General features: G+C 37.1%; 1 protein-coding gene across 2 annotated transcripts in view; it reads left to right on the forward strand.

Moving 5' to 3' along the window:
• The first annotated feature begins 648 nt into the window (after positions 1-648).
• The window catches only part of LOC136040972 (MAP kinase-interacting serine/threonine-protein kinase 2-like), a 46,052-nt gene continuing 30,190 nt past the window's right edge, over positions 649-16,510 (forward strand). The window contains exon 1 of one of the 2 annotated variants that reach the window (XM_065725443.1): positions 649-817. In XM_065725443.1, coding sequence (XP_065581515.1) covers positions 649-817 — 169 coding nt within the window. Of the gene's footprint in view, positions 818-12,175; positions 12,424-16,510 lie in introns of those variants that run through there. The other variant, XM_065725444.1, reaches the window with a different exon arrangement.

Genomic DNA, 16,510 nt, shown 5'->3' on the forward strand with positions numbered 1-16,510 from the left:
ATTCCACAAGACTACAATTGTGTCAAAGGCTGTCTCCAGAGGAGGTTTTACTGGATTTCAACCCTGCCCCCTCTGAAATTGGTGTCTGTCTTGCAAAAAAAATACAAAATGTTACTTTTGAAAAACAAGTTTTGATGTCCTGGATACAGCCTGTCTTGGAATCTTAGAATCTCAATGATTTATTGGACACCACACTCTCTAGTTCTACTATAGGTAGAACTAGAGAGTGTGTTCAAACATAGAATTATGGCAGTTGACTTGAATGCAGTAAAGTCAATTGTAAATCTGAGTGTGGTTCTTCCAAGGCCAGAACATCAAAAGTTTACTTCTTTGAGAGTAAATCAATTATCAGATTGACATGAGATAAGATTTTCAGAGTTCAAGTGTAAAATTATTGGAGTAGCTATGATAATAGAGAGGTAAGCACTTAAAGTTGGCTGTAGTTCAACTAATGTCAAAGATCCAGACGCATGCTAAATTGTCATTCTATGTTTGTGGAGTTTAAGGAACTCATTTACTATAGAGAAATGTTACAAAAAGGATCTTTTGGACTTGATTAAAAGATTAAGATCTTCAGGCCCCCCTCCCCCTACTCTCCTGCTTGCTATGTCTGTGTTCATTTGAAACTATTGAGGTTTTTTTCTGTAGATGAATGTTGAAGCTGTAATGGAGAACCTTTCATTGGATAATGATTTGCCCAAATCAATGAGTTGTGGAAAAACAAATGGATCTGGAAGTGAGTGCAAAGACTCTGGTGTTTTTTGCTCTGAGGAGTTGGCAGGTGTATCCATTGCTAAAGAATGTATCTGTGATGAAGGTAAGTAGCGTATTTTTATGGCACTTGGTATTTACCAAGTGACATATAGTGATTCCAAATTCTGTTGGTCTGTCCTGGTTTTGCTAGTTTGGGCACTTCCAGATAAGCTAGGACGCTGGAATTTGGCAGGCGTATCAGGGACCAGACCAGATTAAATTAGAAATAGTCGTTTCTCTGGTTCGACCATCTGAAGGGGGGAGTGGGGGGGGGGGTTCGGTTAATTCAGAAAAAGCAGAAAAAATGAAGTATTTTTAACCTTAAGAATGGGTGATAGGATCTTAATGAATCTTGATATTTAGAAGGACCTCATGTCTCAGAGCTCTTATTTTAAATTCTGACTGGTATTAAGCCTCTGATTTCTTTTTAATCAATCTATTGATACTTAGAATTTTGCTAGAGCTCATGCCATATGAGCTCTTAGCTCTTGGCTCTTCTGACCTCGTCACAAGTGCCATATGAGCTCTTAGCTCTTGTTTATATATGCAGATTGCCCCCCCCCCCCTGTTTCATAACTTATTCCCTGCTTTTTCAGTTCTGACATTAACTTCCTTGTTATTATCCCTGTTAATTCGACTGTTGAAGTTCAGGTATTCATCAGATATCTCCTTCTTAGTTTAACCTAATTTCAGAGGTGTTATGTTGAGGCAATCTTGATTTAGTCTCACTCTATAAACAAAAATTTGCAGGAATGAGGGATGAAACAGAGGATTTGCAATGGTGTCAATTCAAATTTAAATATTTTGCATTACAAATCTGACTGTATTGTCTATAAATGTATTGAATGTAATTACATTGCTCTAAACTTGTCCTAGTATGAAGGTCTTGGAGTTAATGAACATTTTTTTTAAATTAAAAGTCTATTGTGAAAGCAGGATAGTACAAAAACAAGAGGAAGAAGATTTTAATTTAATGAAAATAATGTATTATTTTATCCAGTTGTCGCAGAGCGAAGTTAAATAAAGTTTATGAACTTTTAAGGGCTAATCGAATTCTCTTTTGCTTACACTCTAAATAAAAATCTAGACTCGTGGAACTCAATGCGGCTGTTTTTACCTTAGAAGGAGGTGGAAGTTTCTATTTTGGTTTAGGCATCTTATAAAAATAGAAAAAAATCGATTTGTGGAAAAAATCTTTATATGCAGTTTTGCACTTTGTGGAAGTAATGGGCGCAAATTGAGACAAAAAACCGAACACGGTTGAAAATTAATGTTTAGGTGTCTTAAGTTGCTGAGACTAGGAATAAAGGTGAAGAGATGATGTTAGAGAAGGAGATTGGTCAGGTGGGTAGCCTTGTTTTTCTGGGTAGTACTATTAGTAAAGATGGTTGATGCAATAAAAGTATTAAAAGTAGGTTAGCCAAGGCCTACAGTTGAAAATAGTTTGGAAGAATAAGAAGATGAGTCTGTAAACGAAGACAAGAATAGTGGGGACTCCATTGATAACAGTGGTCAAATATGGCTTGGAAATGTGGGTGCTTCAAAAGACGGAGGAGGATTTGTTAGATGTACAAAAAATGTGGTATTATCCCAATTTCAAGGGCTATAGTGAAAGAAAGGCTGAGGTAGCTAAGACACGTTTTGCAACTGAAAAATGACGGTTGTCAAAGGTGTTTCTTTTTGGTCATCCATCCAAGGTCAAATGAAAAGCAGGTTGTCCTTAAATGGGACGGTAATATTTCATAAGAAAGGATTTGAAGAAAATTGGAGCATCTTCAGAGGGTTTAAATAGAGAAGCTTTGAATAGACTGTGATGGAGGAGGACCGTGCGAATGTGTCTTGGCCGTAAAACGCGTTTTTTTTCTAAAGTGAGAGAGTGTATCAGTGACGCTATTTGGGGGGGACTGTGCCCTCTAGATTAATTGGCCCTCCTCTCTAGATAGTAAAAAACACTCTTTTCTGATTGATAAAACCTTAGTTAGTATTTTTATTGACGAAATTAAACACGACAATTTTGCACCCCAGATATCGCAAAATACATTTGCCCCTCCCCTCTAGGTTTTTGTATTTTGACACCATTGGATACTGTAGGTAACTTTAAAAAAACTTCGCGAGGCCCAATGTAGCTCGTAGATCAATTTGCTAAGTATCATAGGCCTATTGCCCGCGCCCTCTCTAATCTCAGCTTGGTTCTTGCTACCTAATTAATTAAACTGTTTTTTGTTTGTTTCTATTGCAAATGTTACTAAGGGTATGCATCAACGGACCGTTGGAATTTAGGTGTAGAATTTCGATTAAATAAAACTAAAAGCAAGTAAGAAGGCGTCAGGTATGGTTTGATTCCCACTCTCTTTGTTTCTAACTGTTCTTTAAAAAAGAGTGTATCTCGTACAGCTTTCGAAAAAGTTCCAAAGCTGTCAGTAGCAGAATTCGACACTATTCCAAAAGCAGCCAACATTTTAGCAGCACAACTTGTGCTTTGACCTCTTTTCTTAGAGTAAAAAACATTTTTATATATAAAAATGGTATTTTTAGGCAAAATCTCCCATCAAGTTTCACTATGCCATGAAAACTGCCAAGTAGCATAACTACTATGCTACCCCACTTTTTGCACGGCGGATCTTGTAGCTGCTAGATAAAAACCAATAGCCAGGCGCATAGATGTTTTTATTTTTCTCAGGGAGGGTGGTTATGTTTGAATAAAACCCCATTTAAAGTAAATGAAGTAAAACAATTACTTTTCAGTATTTTCACCACACAGCATAACAACACATCTTGTATAACTCAGAAACTACACGTACAGTTGCGCCACTGTAATGTGACTTGTTTTCATTCGCCCGCATGAGCCTGCGGATGTACATAGATTAGAAATAGCTTTTATGTCAACCTAACCCTGTCTCAACTAGCAACACTCCGCCCTATATGAAAAAATCAGAGGGTCTGTCAAGCCTTATAAGTTGGAAATAGATGATGGTAGTGATCTTTCAATCTTTTATTGAAGATAGAAAGAAATGTGCGAAAATCTAGGAGGAGGGCATTTTTTGTAATTTTTTTTTTCAAAGAGAATCCCAAAAATAAGGGACTTCCAAAACGTGGTGTTACTGAAAGTTTCATTGATCTAGGAAAACTTAAACAGAACTTGTCCAGAAGTTGCTCAATGTGTATCGTCTATTTCTGCAGCAGGTTATTGATATTATGTTGTTTAAGCAATTGTTATTTTAATTGTTGTTGTTTCTGTATGTCAATTACCCCTACCATTTTCGTGCGAATTTGGCCCTGTTGAGCTTGTGATATAAAATTTTTGAGAAATAAATCTTGCCTCATTAAATCTATCCCTGGTTCCTAATAAACTAATTGATTTGGTCAGAACTTCATCAAGAATCTAGAAACTGTAGGAAAGAGGGCTGGGTCCAACAACTCTTTCCCTCTCCATGTTTATGTACCTGAGGGAAATGGTGCATTTGTCAAGAGAGCAAAATCAGGGCCTGGTTTAATTGTCCTAACAGGAAAATCAAACCTGGCTCCCTTCCCTACAGAGATTTTTCGTACGTGATTGAAAGGTCAATTTGGCTCGAGACCTTCAGTGAGAAAACTGATTTAAAAAAGATTGCTTTATTTATATATTATTTTATTCTTAATTCTGCATTGAGGACGGATGAGCGGAGATCCTGGCCGATACATGTGCATTTTTTCTTGTTTTTCACCGGGTGTTACTACTTTGTTTTTTATCTCTGTTCTCCTACGTTTCTCGTTCTGGCAACCATGCTTCACTACACATAAATTAGCCTTTTTTCTGGGAGGGAGGTGTAGGTATATTTTCCTCTTGGGTTTAGTACCAGATCTCAGCAACCTTTATGATTTGATGTTTATTAAAATTAATAGCCTGGACTCAAATCACCTTATTGGGGAAAGTCTATCAATAGTAAAAGCAAGTTAATGATTAGTATGCCGCTATATAAAAAAAGAGCGGTCAGTTGGTTTTGTAACAAGTATATTTTAACAGATTCGGTTCTTGGTGAAGATGCCCAAGGAAAGGTTTTTGTTGCATTAAGACGACGTGACTCGAAGAAAGTAGCAGGAATATTTATCAAGGATAAATCCTCTTACCTCAGAAAGCTAAAGAAAGGCGAATTGGTGTCAGATGAAATTTGCGTCTTAGATAAAGTGAAAAGGATGTCGACGGATGTCTAAGATTGCTAATAACGAAAAAAAGGATAATAACGGAATCTGACGAAACTTCAATGACGCGAATGCATTAAAGAGTATGGAGGTCTCAATGAATCCACAGCTGCCTCTGTTTTCACGCAAACAGTCAATGCCGTCTAGTGAATGGAAGATGCTGGCACTGCATGCAAAGACTTGGAACGTGACAATGTACTTGTTGATGAATTATACAATGTTACCATCATTGACTTTGGTTCTGCTCCATCACTGGACACACGCTTTATTTCTATACTGATGGATATGTCCTACCTGAAGTTCAGCATGATCCAATGAATTATATATTTTTAGCAGTCATCACTTGGTCCCTAGGGTTAATCTTGGGGTCCATCCGGATTGGTGATGAACCTTTCCAATTTGGGCTGCGTTCTTACAAAGTTAGGAAGGTGATTATTAGAATGATCAAAATTGATCAAATGATCAAAGACTTTCAAAATTGGCTTGGAATTTAGTATCCAGTTGTCTCGATCTGAAAAGTAAGAAGCGGCTAGAAATTCGAGAAATTATCTACAGACCTCTGTGGTTCCATAGCTGCGTTGTTGAATTGCAGTTCAATTTTCCGAAACAACATACAATGGAGAATGGAAAAGTCGATCTACATGAGCCGATCAACAAACCGATCTACCCAAAAATGTCGAAAAACGGAAGATAAACCCTATTTTTGATTGTTCTGAGCTTAAAAATACTATGGAAGCAGAAAGAAATTTTGATTAGGAGGAATTTGAAAAATCTACTGGTAATTACAGAAGTTGAGCTACAATATACAAAATACCTTAACATTTGGGCTGCAATACGGCAATGTTCCTTAACTGTAGACAAATTGAGAAAATATCAAATCAACTCCTTTATTAGAAACCTATTATAAATAAAGAAACCTATACTTATGGGAATGATAAAAAGTCTTCGAAAACAAGTAGGCTGTACTAATTACCTGTATGGATTCTGGACCAGCAATACTACTACTACTACTACTACTAATAACTCACTGCAGCACCAAGCCGCCTGAGGCCAACACAGCTACGCACGCTCCTCCTCCAACCTAATCTATTTAAAGCCTCCCTCTTTACACCCTCCCAGGAAGTTCCCATTTCCTTTAAATCCTTATTTATGACATCCTCCCAACCCAGACAAGGACGACCTGCTTTACTCTTTATAATTAGTCAGTGTTTTATCACTCTTTGTAATATTGGATATATTTATTATTACTTATATTACTTATTACTTATATTACTTATTACTTGCTTATTACTTATTACTTATATTACTTATATTACTTATTTTATATTACTAAATAAAATCTATATATATTCGTTAATATTAGACATATCTCTTTTATCTAATGTAGGTTGCGCAAATTTCAGGGTCATGGTTATGTTAGGATTATCAAATTTTGCAGAAAAAATACGGATAATATTTTCTCAAACTTACGAAAATTTACAAAAAATAAATATGTTACCATTTTTTCACTAAATCTTGTGCTTATTTTTATACTATAAATAAGTGCGAAAGGTAATAAAAACTGCCAATAACCTAAATTGGGGGCTTTTAATTGTACTAACAGATCTATGCTTAGTGGAGTATTACCAGAAATAATAGGATTTATGACATAATCTCGTCGTTTGACCATTAAGAGGGTACAGATGCCTGTCTTAAGCAGACGCTTAGTTTTTGTTTTAATTAACTTTCTGAAAGTAACTTTTTCGTGTGTATATTATTTGAAATTGTATGGGAAAATGGTGCATAAAGGTTTATTAATATTAACATGGCTTGTTATTGGCTTTGTATTATTGTTATTGTATTATTGGCTATTAACATGGCTTGGAACCGCCTGAATGGTTGAATAGTTAGCTTTAACAGGCGATGAACGTGTTTTTTTTAAGATTGGCTTTGCTGAAAAGGAAACATGTTAAGAAAAAAAAAATTTACTTCAAAATATGCAGGAAAATTGTAGTTAATACATTTTGACTACAATTCCACTTTACTCACAATCCCCCTCCCAATGTGTGAATATATAGCCCAACATATTTATTTCCAATGTATCACCTATTATTTCAAACCGTGTAGGCCTATCCGTAAATTGAAACAACTGTAAATAAATCAAGAAACGGAAAAACACATGGGAAATATTTAATTTGAGCTACATATTTGCACACTAGGAGGGAGGGGCAAGTCCATGCTCAGGATTTTTCCGGGAGAGACGAAAAAAACTTTAAAAAGCGCATCAAAAATTTGTTAATATGCATTTTGTTACGTTTTTACGAGTTGAGAAAATTTTTTAAGGGGGTTTGAACCCCCTAACCCCCCTGGATACGGCCTTGGTCGGGGGTAAATTATGGTAGAATTTGAGTCGGTACTTATATGTTATATCGCCTTTGCTAAGCTCTTCATCCATTGACGCACTGTAGAACCAATTTTTATGGCACTTGGTATTAATCAAGTTAGTCGTTAGTCATTTTCGCGATTTGACCATATGGGGGGGGGGAGTGGGGGGTCGGTTAATTCGGAAAAAATAGAAAAAATTAAGTATTTTTAATTTGCGAACGGGTGATGGGATCTGAATGAAATTTGATGTTTGGAAGGATATCTTGTTACTACTACTACTTATTCCCGACCAGATCTGGTGACATTGGGGGGATTTGGGGAGGGGAACCTAAAATCTCGGAAAACGCTTAGAATGGAGGGATCGGGATGAAACTTGGTGGTAAGAATAAGCAGAAGTCCTAGATACGTGATTGACATAACCGGAACGGATCTGCTCTGTTTGGGGGAGTTGGGGGGGGGGGGTTAATTCTGAAAATTAGGGAAAAAATGAGGCATTTTTAACTTACGAAGGAGTGATCGGATCTTAATGAAATTTAAAGTTTGGGGAGATTGAGGGGGATCCTAAAATCTCGGAAAACGCTGTAGGGATCGGGATGAAACTTGGTGGGGAAAATAAGCACAAGTCATAGATACATGATTGATATAACAGGAACAGATCCGCTCTCTTTTGGGGATTTTGGGGGAGGGTTAATTCTGAAAAATTAAAAAAAAATGAGGCATTTTTAAGTTACGAAGTAGTGATCGGATGTTAATGAAATTTGATTTTTAGAAGGATATCGTGTCTCAGAGCTCTTATCTTAAATCCTGACCGGATCCGGTGAAGGGGAAGTTTGGGGTGGCGGAACCTGAAATATTGGAAAACGCTTATAGTGGAGGGATCGGGATGAAACTTGGTGGTAAAAATAATCGTAAGTCCTAGATACGGGATTGACATAACCGGAACAGATCTGCTCTCTTTAGGGGAGTTGGGGAGAGGGTTGATTCTAAAAAATAGAAAAAATGAGGTATTTTTGACTTACGAAAGAGTGATCGTATCTGAATGAAACTTCATATTTAGAAGGACCTCGAAAATCAGATCTCTTATTTTAAATCCCGTCCGGATCCAGTGTCATTAAGGGGGGGGAACCGGAAATCTTGGAAAACGCTTAAAGCGGAGAGATCAGGATGAAACTTGGTGGAAAGAACAAGTCCAAGATATGTGACTGACATAACCGGATCGGATCCGCTCTCTTTGGCGGAGTTGGGGGGGGGGAGTAATTCGGAAAAATTAGAAAAAATGAGGTATTTGTAACTTACGAACGGGTGATCAGATCTTAATGAAATTTGATATATAGAAGGATCTTGTCCTTTAGAAACTCTCATTTTAAATCTCGACCAGATCCGGTGACATTGAAGGGAGTTGGAGGGGGAAACCGGAATTCTTGGAAAACGTGAAAATCGAGGTATCTTACGAATGGGTGATCGGATCTTCATGAAACTTGATATATAGAAGAATCTTATGTCTAAGATGCTCCATTTTCAATTCGAATTGGATCCGGGGACATACAGAGTTGGAGGAGGAAAACAGAAATCTTGGAAACCGGAAATCTTTTTAAACCCTTAGAGTGGAGAGATCGGAATGAAACTTGATGGGAAGAATAAGCACAAGTTATAGATACGAGATTGACATAATTGGTACAGATCTGTTCTCTTTGAGGGAGCTGGGGGTTGTTAATTTGGAAAAAATCATAAAAATTGCGGTGTTTTTAACCTAAGAACGAGTGACCGGACCTTGATGAAATTTGATATTTAGAAGGAAATCGTGTCTCAGAGCTCTTATTTCAAATCCCTACCAGATCTTTTGACATTGGGGAAGTTGGAGGGGGGAACCGTAAATCTTGGAAAACGCATATAAATGTCGTAGGTACGTGATTGACGTAATCGGACTGGATCCGCTCTCTTTGGTGGAGTTTGGTGGTGGGGTTCAGTGCTTTGGCGAGTATGGTGCTTCTGGACGTACTAGGACGATGAAAATTGGTAGGCGTGTCAGGGAGCTGCACAAATTGACTTGATCAGTTTATTCAGTTCATTCGGGTTTATTAAAAAAAAAATTATAACAGTTATAACATACATAATCTCTCATCTCTATGCAAAAAGTCCCTTATCACCTCAAAAATAAATACACACTATGGCTCCCCCTCCACTCATCGATACAACCATGGCCCCTACCAACAAAATCATCCTTACGAGTCCCCACCTCCTCATCCAGGACGAAACCACTCCAATCTCCACACAAAAAACCTCCATAAAGGTTAAAATCACTTTTCTATTTAGAATTATTTAAATTAAACTAATTCAAAACAAAGTAATTTTTAATTCTCTTTTTGTAAGAACCAAGGGAGCTCCTACATCTCAGTTTTGTAACTGAGATTCAGCATTGTAAGCCTTAGCACAGACGATGTCAGGCGAAAAATCCGACCTCACTGTTGGCGTATGTCGAATATGGATCTGTGCAGATAGTCTTGTAATTGGAAGATGCTGTTCGGATACCAAACGGAATAGATTCCTAAAAGGCGGTGGAAGAAAGCCGGAGAGGAATCTGAAAGCAAAAACCAAGCAGGAAAGCTTAAACAGCGATTTCAGCGAGAGATAATCTTCTGTGTGTTTGATGATCTTCAAGGCATTGTTGTGGATGGAATCCAGTTTTTTCAGATGGGATTTGTACGTCGACTGCCATACCATTGCGCAATATTGTAAGTTGGGTTTAATGAGAGCACTGTAGAGAAGGGTAAGGGTTTCACGTGGGAATGTGTGCTTCAGTTTCTTCATGATACCCAGATTCCTTGAAAGCTTTAATTCTACAGCATGGATGTGAGGAAGGAAAGAAAGGTTTTCATCTACTATTATTCCTAAATATTTTGCACATCCATTTGCTGGTCGTTGAACCTTTCCGCGAGACGTCACAATTCCTGTTATTTCTGGGTGAAGGGTTCCTACCCTAGAAAATAATAGGATGCAAGATTTTTTGACACTGATGGCAAGTTTGTTGGCATCCATCCACAGATAGGTCTCTTCTATGATGTTTTCAATCTTCCGCTGAAGTGAAGGCATATCGAGTCCGCAGCAGGTCATTGTAGTGTCGTCAGCGAATGCTCTAAGTTCATCTTGCTCGTTAGTAATGTCCTCAGATGTTTGATCAAAGCATGGGTTGCAGCATTTTGGATCGTCATGATTCGGGTTAGGATACGAGTTAGGTCATTTACATGGACTAAAAACAAAAGAAGACCGAGGATAGATCCTTAAGGCACACCAAATTTCACAGTAGTGTCGTTCTCCGGGTCGTCACCAATGTAGATGCACCTATTTTGAAGTTAAGATTCAAACCATTGTAGGGCTATCCCTCTCACTCCAATATGTTGCAGCTTTCCCAGTAAGATTGTATGATCCATACAGAAGTCGGATAAAGTCGTTTTCCCCGATTCGACCATCTGGGGGGCTGAAGGGAGAGGAAAAATTAGAAAAATTGAGATTTTTAACTTACGAGTGGGTGATCGGATCTTAATGAATTTTAATATTTAGAAGGACCTCGTGACTCAGAGCTCTTATTTTAAATCCCGACCGGCATTAAGCCTCTGATTTTCCTTTTAAAGCAATCTATTGATTCTTAGAATTTTGCTAGAGCTCAAACCATATGAGCTCTTGGCTCTTCCGTCCTCGTCACAAGTGCCATGTGAGCTCTTAGCTCTCCTTTCGTTAGTTTCTTTAATCTTAGCGTGAGACAAAGACAAGTAACAGAATAGATGGGGAATATATAATTCGGGCTATATATTTGCACATTAGGGGGTAGGGGTAAAGTATTTGGACAGTGTAGTTATAACACAGTTCTTACTTCATAATACACATAATGATTGTACCTAGCACATTTTGCATGCATATCCGCTATACTCCCCCCCTCTAATGTCCAAATATATAGCCCCAATTTTTCTCTAAAGTATTACATTTTCGTCATATTCTGTGATATTTCATTAGGGTTAGGTAGAGAAAGGGGTTCTACTTAGATGACGAACTTAACATAGGCGCTGTAACAGACAAGTACCTTGCAGTCAAAATGAATTTACGACAATTATTCTACATATTATGAAGTAAAACTTGTTTTCCTCAACATATTTCCTTCACGACAGCCCTAATTCCAGGCTTATAGGCCTACCTTTATTTTAGTTTTCTGTTGGTTTCTTCATTTATAGTCATTGCAGCTCATTTATATTTTTGATCTTTTATCTGTTATTTTTATACGCATTTAAGTTTTAAATTCGCTCTTAATTTTGTTGCTTCCGTATTAGCCAGTACACACTCGAGAAGTTTACTCAATTGGATCAGCGGAAAACTAATTTAAAATTCTCTGTTCGGCGACAATTAGCTTAGGTTTCTGAAATAAACTACGTTGTAGCTAGGCTATATTTTAATAAAATATTTAATATATGAAGTTGGTATTTTGGTTAGGTATTTAATATAATGTGTTCTGGGTGGCCCTCTTTCCACAATTCTAAATAGTAGTCCTCATAATTGTGTTTCTAAAGTTTTATATTTTCATCATATTTTGCTATATTTGATTAGGATTAACTTCAATTCTCGAGTGTGTACTGGTTAATACGGAAGTACGCTTATTTTTCACAGAAAATCCGTTTTTTTTTTAGTGTTATCAAACCCAGTTTTATCTGCAAGCCATGATAAATTTGTAACAATTTAATTTTTAGAATAAATAGAGCGAAAATTGATGATGAAAATATTGCATCATTGATGTTTGTTTTTAAATATCAGCTGACTGTGGAACGAGTCTTTGTTATCAAACAAGAGCTCAGGGCGCATACGCGCTCTTCAAGAAGAATCCAAATAGCGGGTGAAACTACGCAATTGAAACTAGTCGCCGGTTTGCTATCATGTGAGGAGGTTGTAACGTAGTTGGATAAACGCTTTTATAAAGCAATAAGTTTCGTTTTCTTTTAATTTATCTTTCACCATCTTTTATTTAATTGACAAGAATTTAATTTGGATTGCAATTGGATTTGCTTCCTATGCACCGACTCGGAACAATACGGGAAACAACGATGGTTAAAGAAGAAAGCGTTGATAGCAATTTCTCCGATCAAGGTAATTACCCCCAGTTGTAGCTAGACGCCATTTCTGCCCCCTCAAGAAATGAGATATTGTTGACAAGGCCGTATCCAAGGGTGGACTTTGACACCCCTCCCTAGAAAAAAAATGTGTAACCCATAAAAACGAATATAGGCTAAACAATTTGGGTGCATTTTTAATTTTCTTCCCCCCTCCTTCGAACAAGAATCCTGGATACGACTCTACATGACGATTTAAATGTAAGACTTTTCTTTACTAATTCACCAGCTGAAATATTCACATCTTCGGCGTCCCTTCGAATGTACTGCCCTAATATAATCAAAGCCCCCTTCCCTATTTCGATTTTGTCCAGGTCTTATTTTTAGCCCTAGGGGTAAATGTTTAGTTTCGTTCCAAGTGCTCTAAAGTGCGTATTACTGCATGTTGATGGTTCTTATGATCGCATATCGTTTCTTTGTCATTATTAGAGAAGCACATTCATTTTTTAGATTTCTAAAATCCCCCTCCAACGAGACTAAAAATGTGTAAATTGGGCTTGCTTACAGGTAACATTACTTATAGAGCGAAGCGTATTAGTTCATGAGCCTCGCGGGCAGCGGGGCGATGTTCATATTCTATATTTATTCAACAAAGAGTGATAAAACTAAAAAAAACAACCTCAAACGAGGTTTATTAAATAAATATAGAATATAGACCTCACTCCGCTGCCCTTGGGGCTCATGGACTAATACGTTCCGCTCTCCAAGTAATGTTACCTGTAAGCGAGCCCACTTTAAGCATTTTTAGTTTGCCCCATGGAGGAGGAGGATCAACCAGAAATGGATGTGCTTCTAGAATTAGCGTTTCTAAATGCTCTAAACTGGAAATTGTGCTGCTTTGCAACATAGTTTCCAGTTTAGAGCTCTTGGAACGAAATTAAACATTTACCGCCCTAGGCTATTAACGAAAATTTGCCGATTTTCTCGTTTCTTAAAAAGAAATCCCTTAATAGCCTATTAATTTGAAAAATTGCGATGGTTTGCGTAAAATTCTTTACAATTTAAAGGCTAAACTGGGATTTCAGGGTAACAGGGGGTTGATAGCGCCGGATTTAAAGCTTTGATGCTTCTAGGCTCAAGCCTTATTGTTGCTCCGTTTTTCTGAAATTTTTGGGTAAGTCCCCGAAAATCTGGGGATAGTGGAAGCACTGAACAGAACGGATCTGATGAACCAAAAGTAATGAAAGAGAAAGATAATACCAAACTCTCAGCTGCCTTTCTTGGGAGAATTTTGTCGGTGTATAAGTGGTCATGGAATTTCTATATTGTTTTAAAGTCCCTTTTTTGTGTAGGCTGTAGGCTATGGCAGCTGAGTGCATCTGTCACTATGACGATAAATCACAGCAGTCCCGCTTCTTAAGAAAAAAATCACTAAGTGATAGTTTATTGCAGCCCCTGGCAATGTTTGCCCATAGGCCCGACTTTAGTGAGCCTATTAGTATTCCTGGCCTGGGGGCTGACTACATCTAAAGGACGCATACATAAAATACAGATAGGCTAGGCTGTACAATTATTTTCTTTACTTTATGCTTTTACCAAGTATTGTTTCCGCTTTTCTGACACTGCACCTCAACAGGGCGTTTCTAGGGTTGATGGCCCCCAGGGCAACTAATTCCCTCTTCATTCAGAAAAATAACAAGTCGAGTCCCCCCCCCCCCAGCTATGGCACCCAGGGCAGCTTACCCCGGTTGCCCCTCTTTTGGACGGCCCCTCCCCCTGATGGTCCCAGATATAGTCCTAGCATGTATGAAAAACTAAAAGAAAACCCTAAAACAATGAAATTCTTGCTTTATAATACGCAAAGTTTTTCTATTAATCAGGTTATCACGTTTTCCGAATTGCTATCCGTTTTTTCAAATCATTTTTTGATAATATCAATTCAAGACTATTGCAATCATAGACCTAATCTTCTCAATGGTCAAAATTATAGTTCAGGGTTGCCAAGTTTTTGGTCCATGAATGTTTCCCCTGAGCATCCCAAATTTGTCATTTAGCTATATTGTGTCCTTCTTTAAATCTCAAAAACTAGAGACTAAACTTGTCAATAGTTGTATTATTGACCCAAATCCGCTTTGGAAAGCAGATAGTTAGCATCAAATATAGTGAAAAAGGAAATAAATCAAATAAGTCATTCATACAAAATGCTCAGTGTTAAAGCACGAAACTCGTATAAACATGTAAACCTTTTACTTTAGAGAAAACCCTTTGCTTGCGATATCTCTGGCAAAACCTGGATGCTAAAAAAATGTATTGAGGAACTACTTTGGTGAAACTGATATTATTATTTTTTTTACCAAAATATATATAGAGTTGGAAAATGTTCTGTTTTATGTAATAAGATTATAAAACGTGTCCCTTTTTCACTCTTTAGTGTCCCCAAATGCGTAGATATAAGCGTGGGAAGGGCAAATGCTATAGTAGTAATGGCTATATTTGGAAACAGCATTAGCACACACCAAGTATAAGTTAAGTATAGCGGGGCTGTATGCAAAATGTAACCTAACCAAAATACCAACTAAATATTTATTAAAGAATAACTGCAATGTTGTTTTTCACTGAGTTGAAGCTAATTGTCTCCGTATACAGGCAGCAATAAATCGGTTATTGTCTGATTTTATAGGTCCAAATTCTGGAGTGTGTATTTGCTAAAAGATAAGTATCGACCTTCTACCCTGGATTGACCTGACTGCGGTTTTTTTCTAACTCAATACTGCTTACACACAGTTGCAGCAAAAAGCAGAACTGTACACATCAAATTGGTCTTTTTTAGCTGCTGCCCCTAGATTCTACATGGTGCGTTTTGGGGAAAACTTCAGATTATGCGGATCGAGGACAATTTTTTTACCTGTCCTTTTGCGGAAACGCAAATCCACATGTTGGGATTTTTCCAGTGCGTGCGAGAAAACGTGCTCAGGAATTAAATGAATAATAGTTAAATTGTTTACATGCTATAATCTGTAAATTACCATTCTTTTACTTCCTAGTAATAAGAGAAGTTCATCAGCGATAAGGGGATTACAACTCATGTTCTGTAAGATAGATTAAAGTTATTTGTGATTTTTCCTCATAGTGCCTGTGATTTTCTAATTATTTTATGCATTTTTTCCGCCAAATAAATGTGTTGTCAAGGCGTCACCACTTTCCGCCACGTTTTGTACATGACATGTGAAAGTCAGAAACCCTTGTATGTTCCTCCAATTCCTCTTTTCTGCGAATTACACACTAGGAGAACTAAGGGCACAGCTTAGATACCAATACACAGTTATGAAAACTCCTATCTTGCCCATGAGAAGCTTTTGGTACAGAGCTCTGAACTTGGCGTCTCCTTCAAGCCCGCGCTCCGACGCGTAGATCGTACTACAACACCATAGGCGGGAACGCAGTACTACACAGCTTAGATACCAATACCAGTTTCCTGATACCAATTAGATACCACCAGTTTCCTGTCTCCAGCCGCTAGCATCGCTACCGCGCACTGTGTCCCAAAAATAAATCGAATTTTCATAACTGTATTGGTATCTAAGCTGTGACTAAGGGTTAAGGCGCAGTAAAACTAGAGACATGAAATTGAATAGAAAACGGGTGCGTTTAGCCTACGTTTACGGATATATATATATATATATATATATATATATATATATATATATATATATATATATATATATATATATATATATATATATATATATGTATATAGATATATATATATATATATATATATATATATATATATATATATAGATATATATATATATATATATATATATATATATATATATATATATATATATATATCAACGGGTCAGTTGAAATATTCCCGAGCTTTCCGCAAAAATAAAAAATAAACGCAAAAGCAGCTTTTTTTTGACGAAAGTTAAACAGTTCAAAATAGGGATGAAACCTTTTTATTGACAGTGAACAGATATAAAACTTTTTTTTAGTTTTACTGCTGATGATAAACACTGTATATGTGTTCGAAATATCCAGTTAAATTTTATATCTGTTCACTGTCAATAAAAAGTTTCATCCCTATTTTGAACTGTTTTACTTTCGTCATGGAAAGG

This window comes from Artemia franciscana, chromosome 21, assembly GCF_032884065.1.
Source record: "Artemia franciscana chromosome 21, ASM3288406v1, whole genome shotgun sequence".
Taxonomy (NCBI): Eukaryota; Metazoa; Arthropoda; class Branchiopoda; order Anostraca; family Artemiidae; genus Artemia; species Artemia franciscana.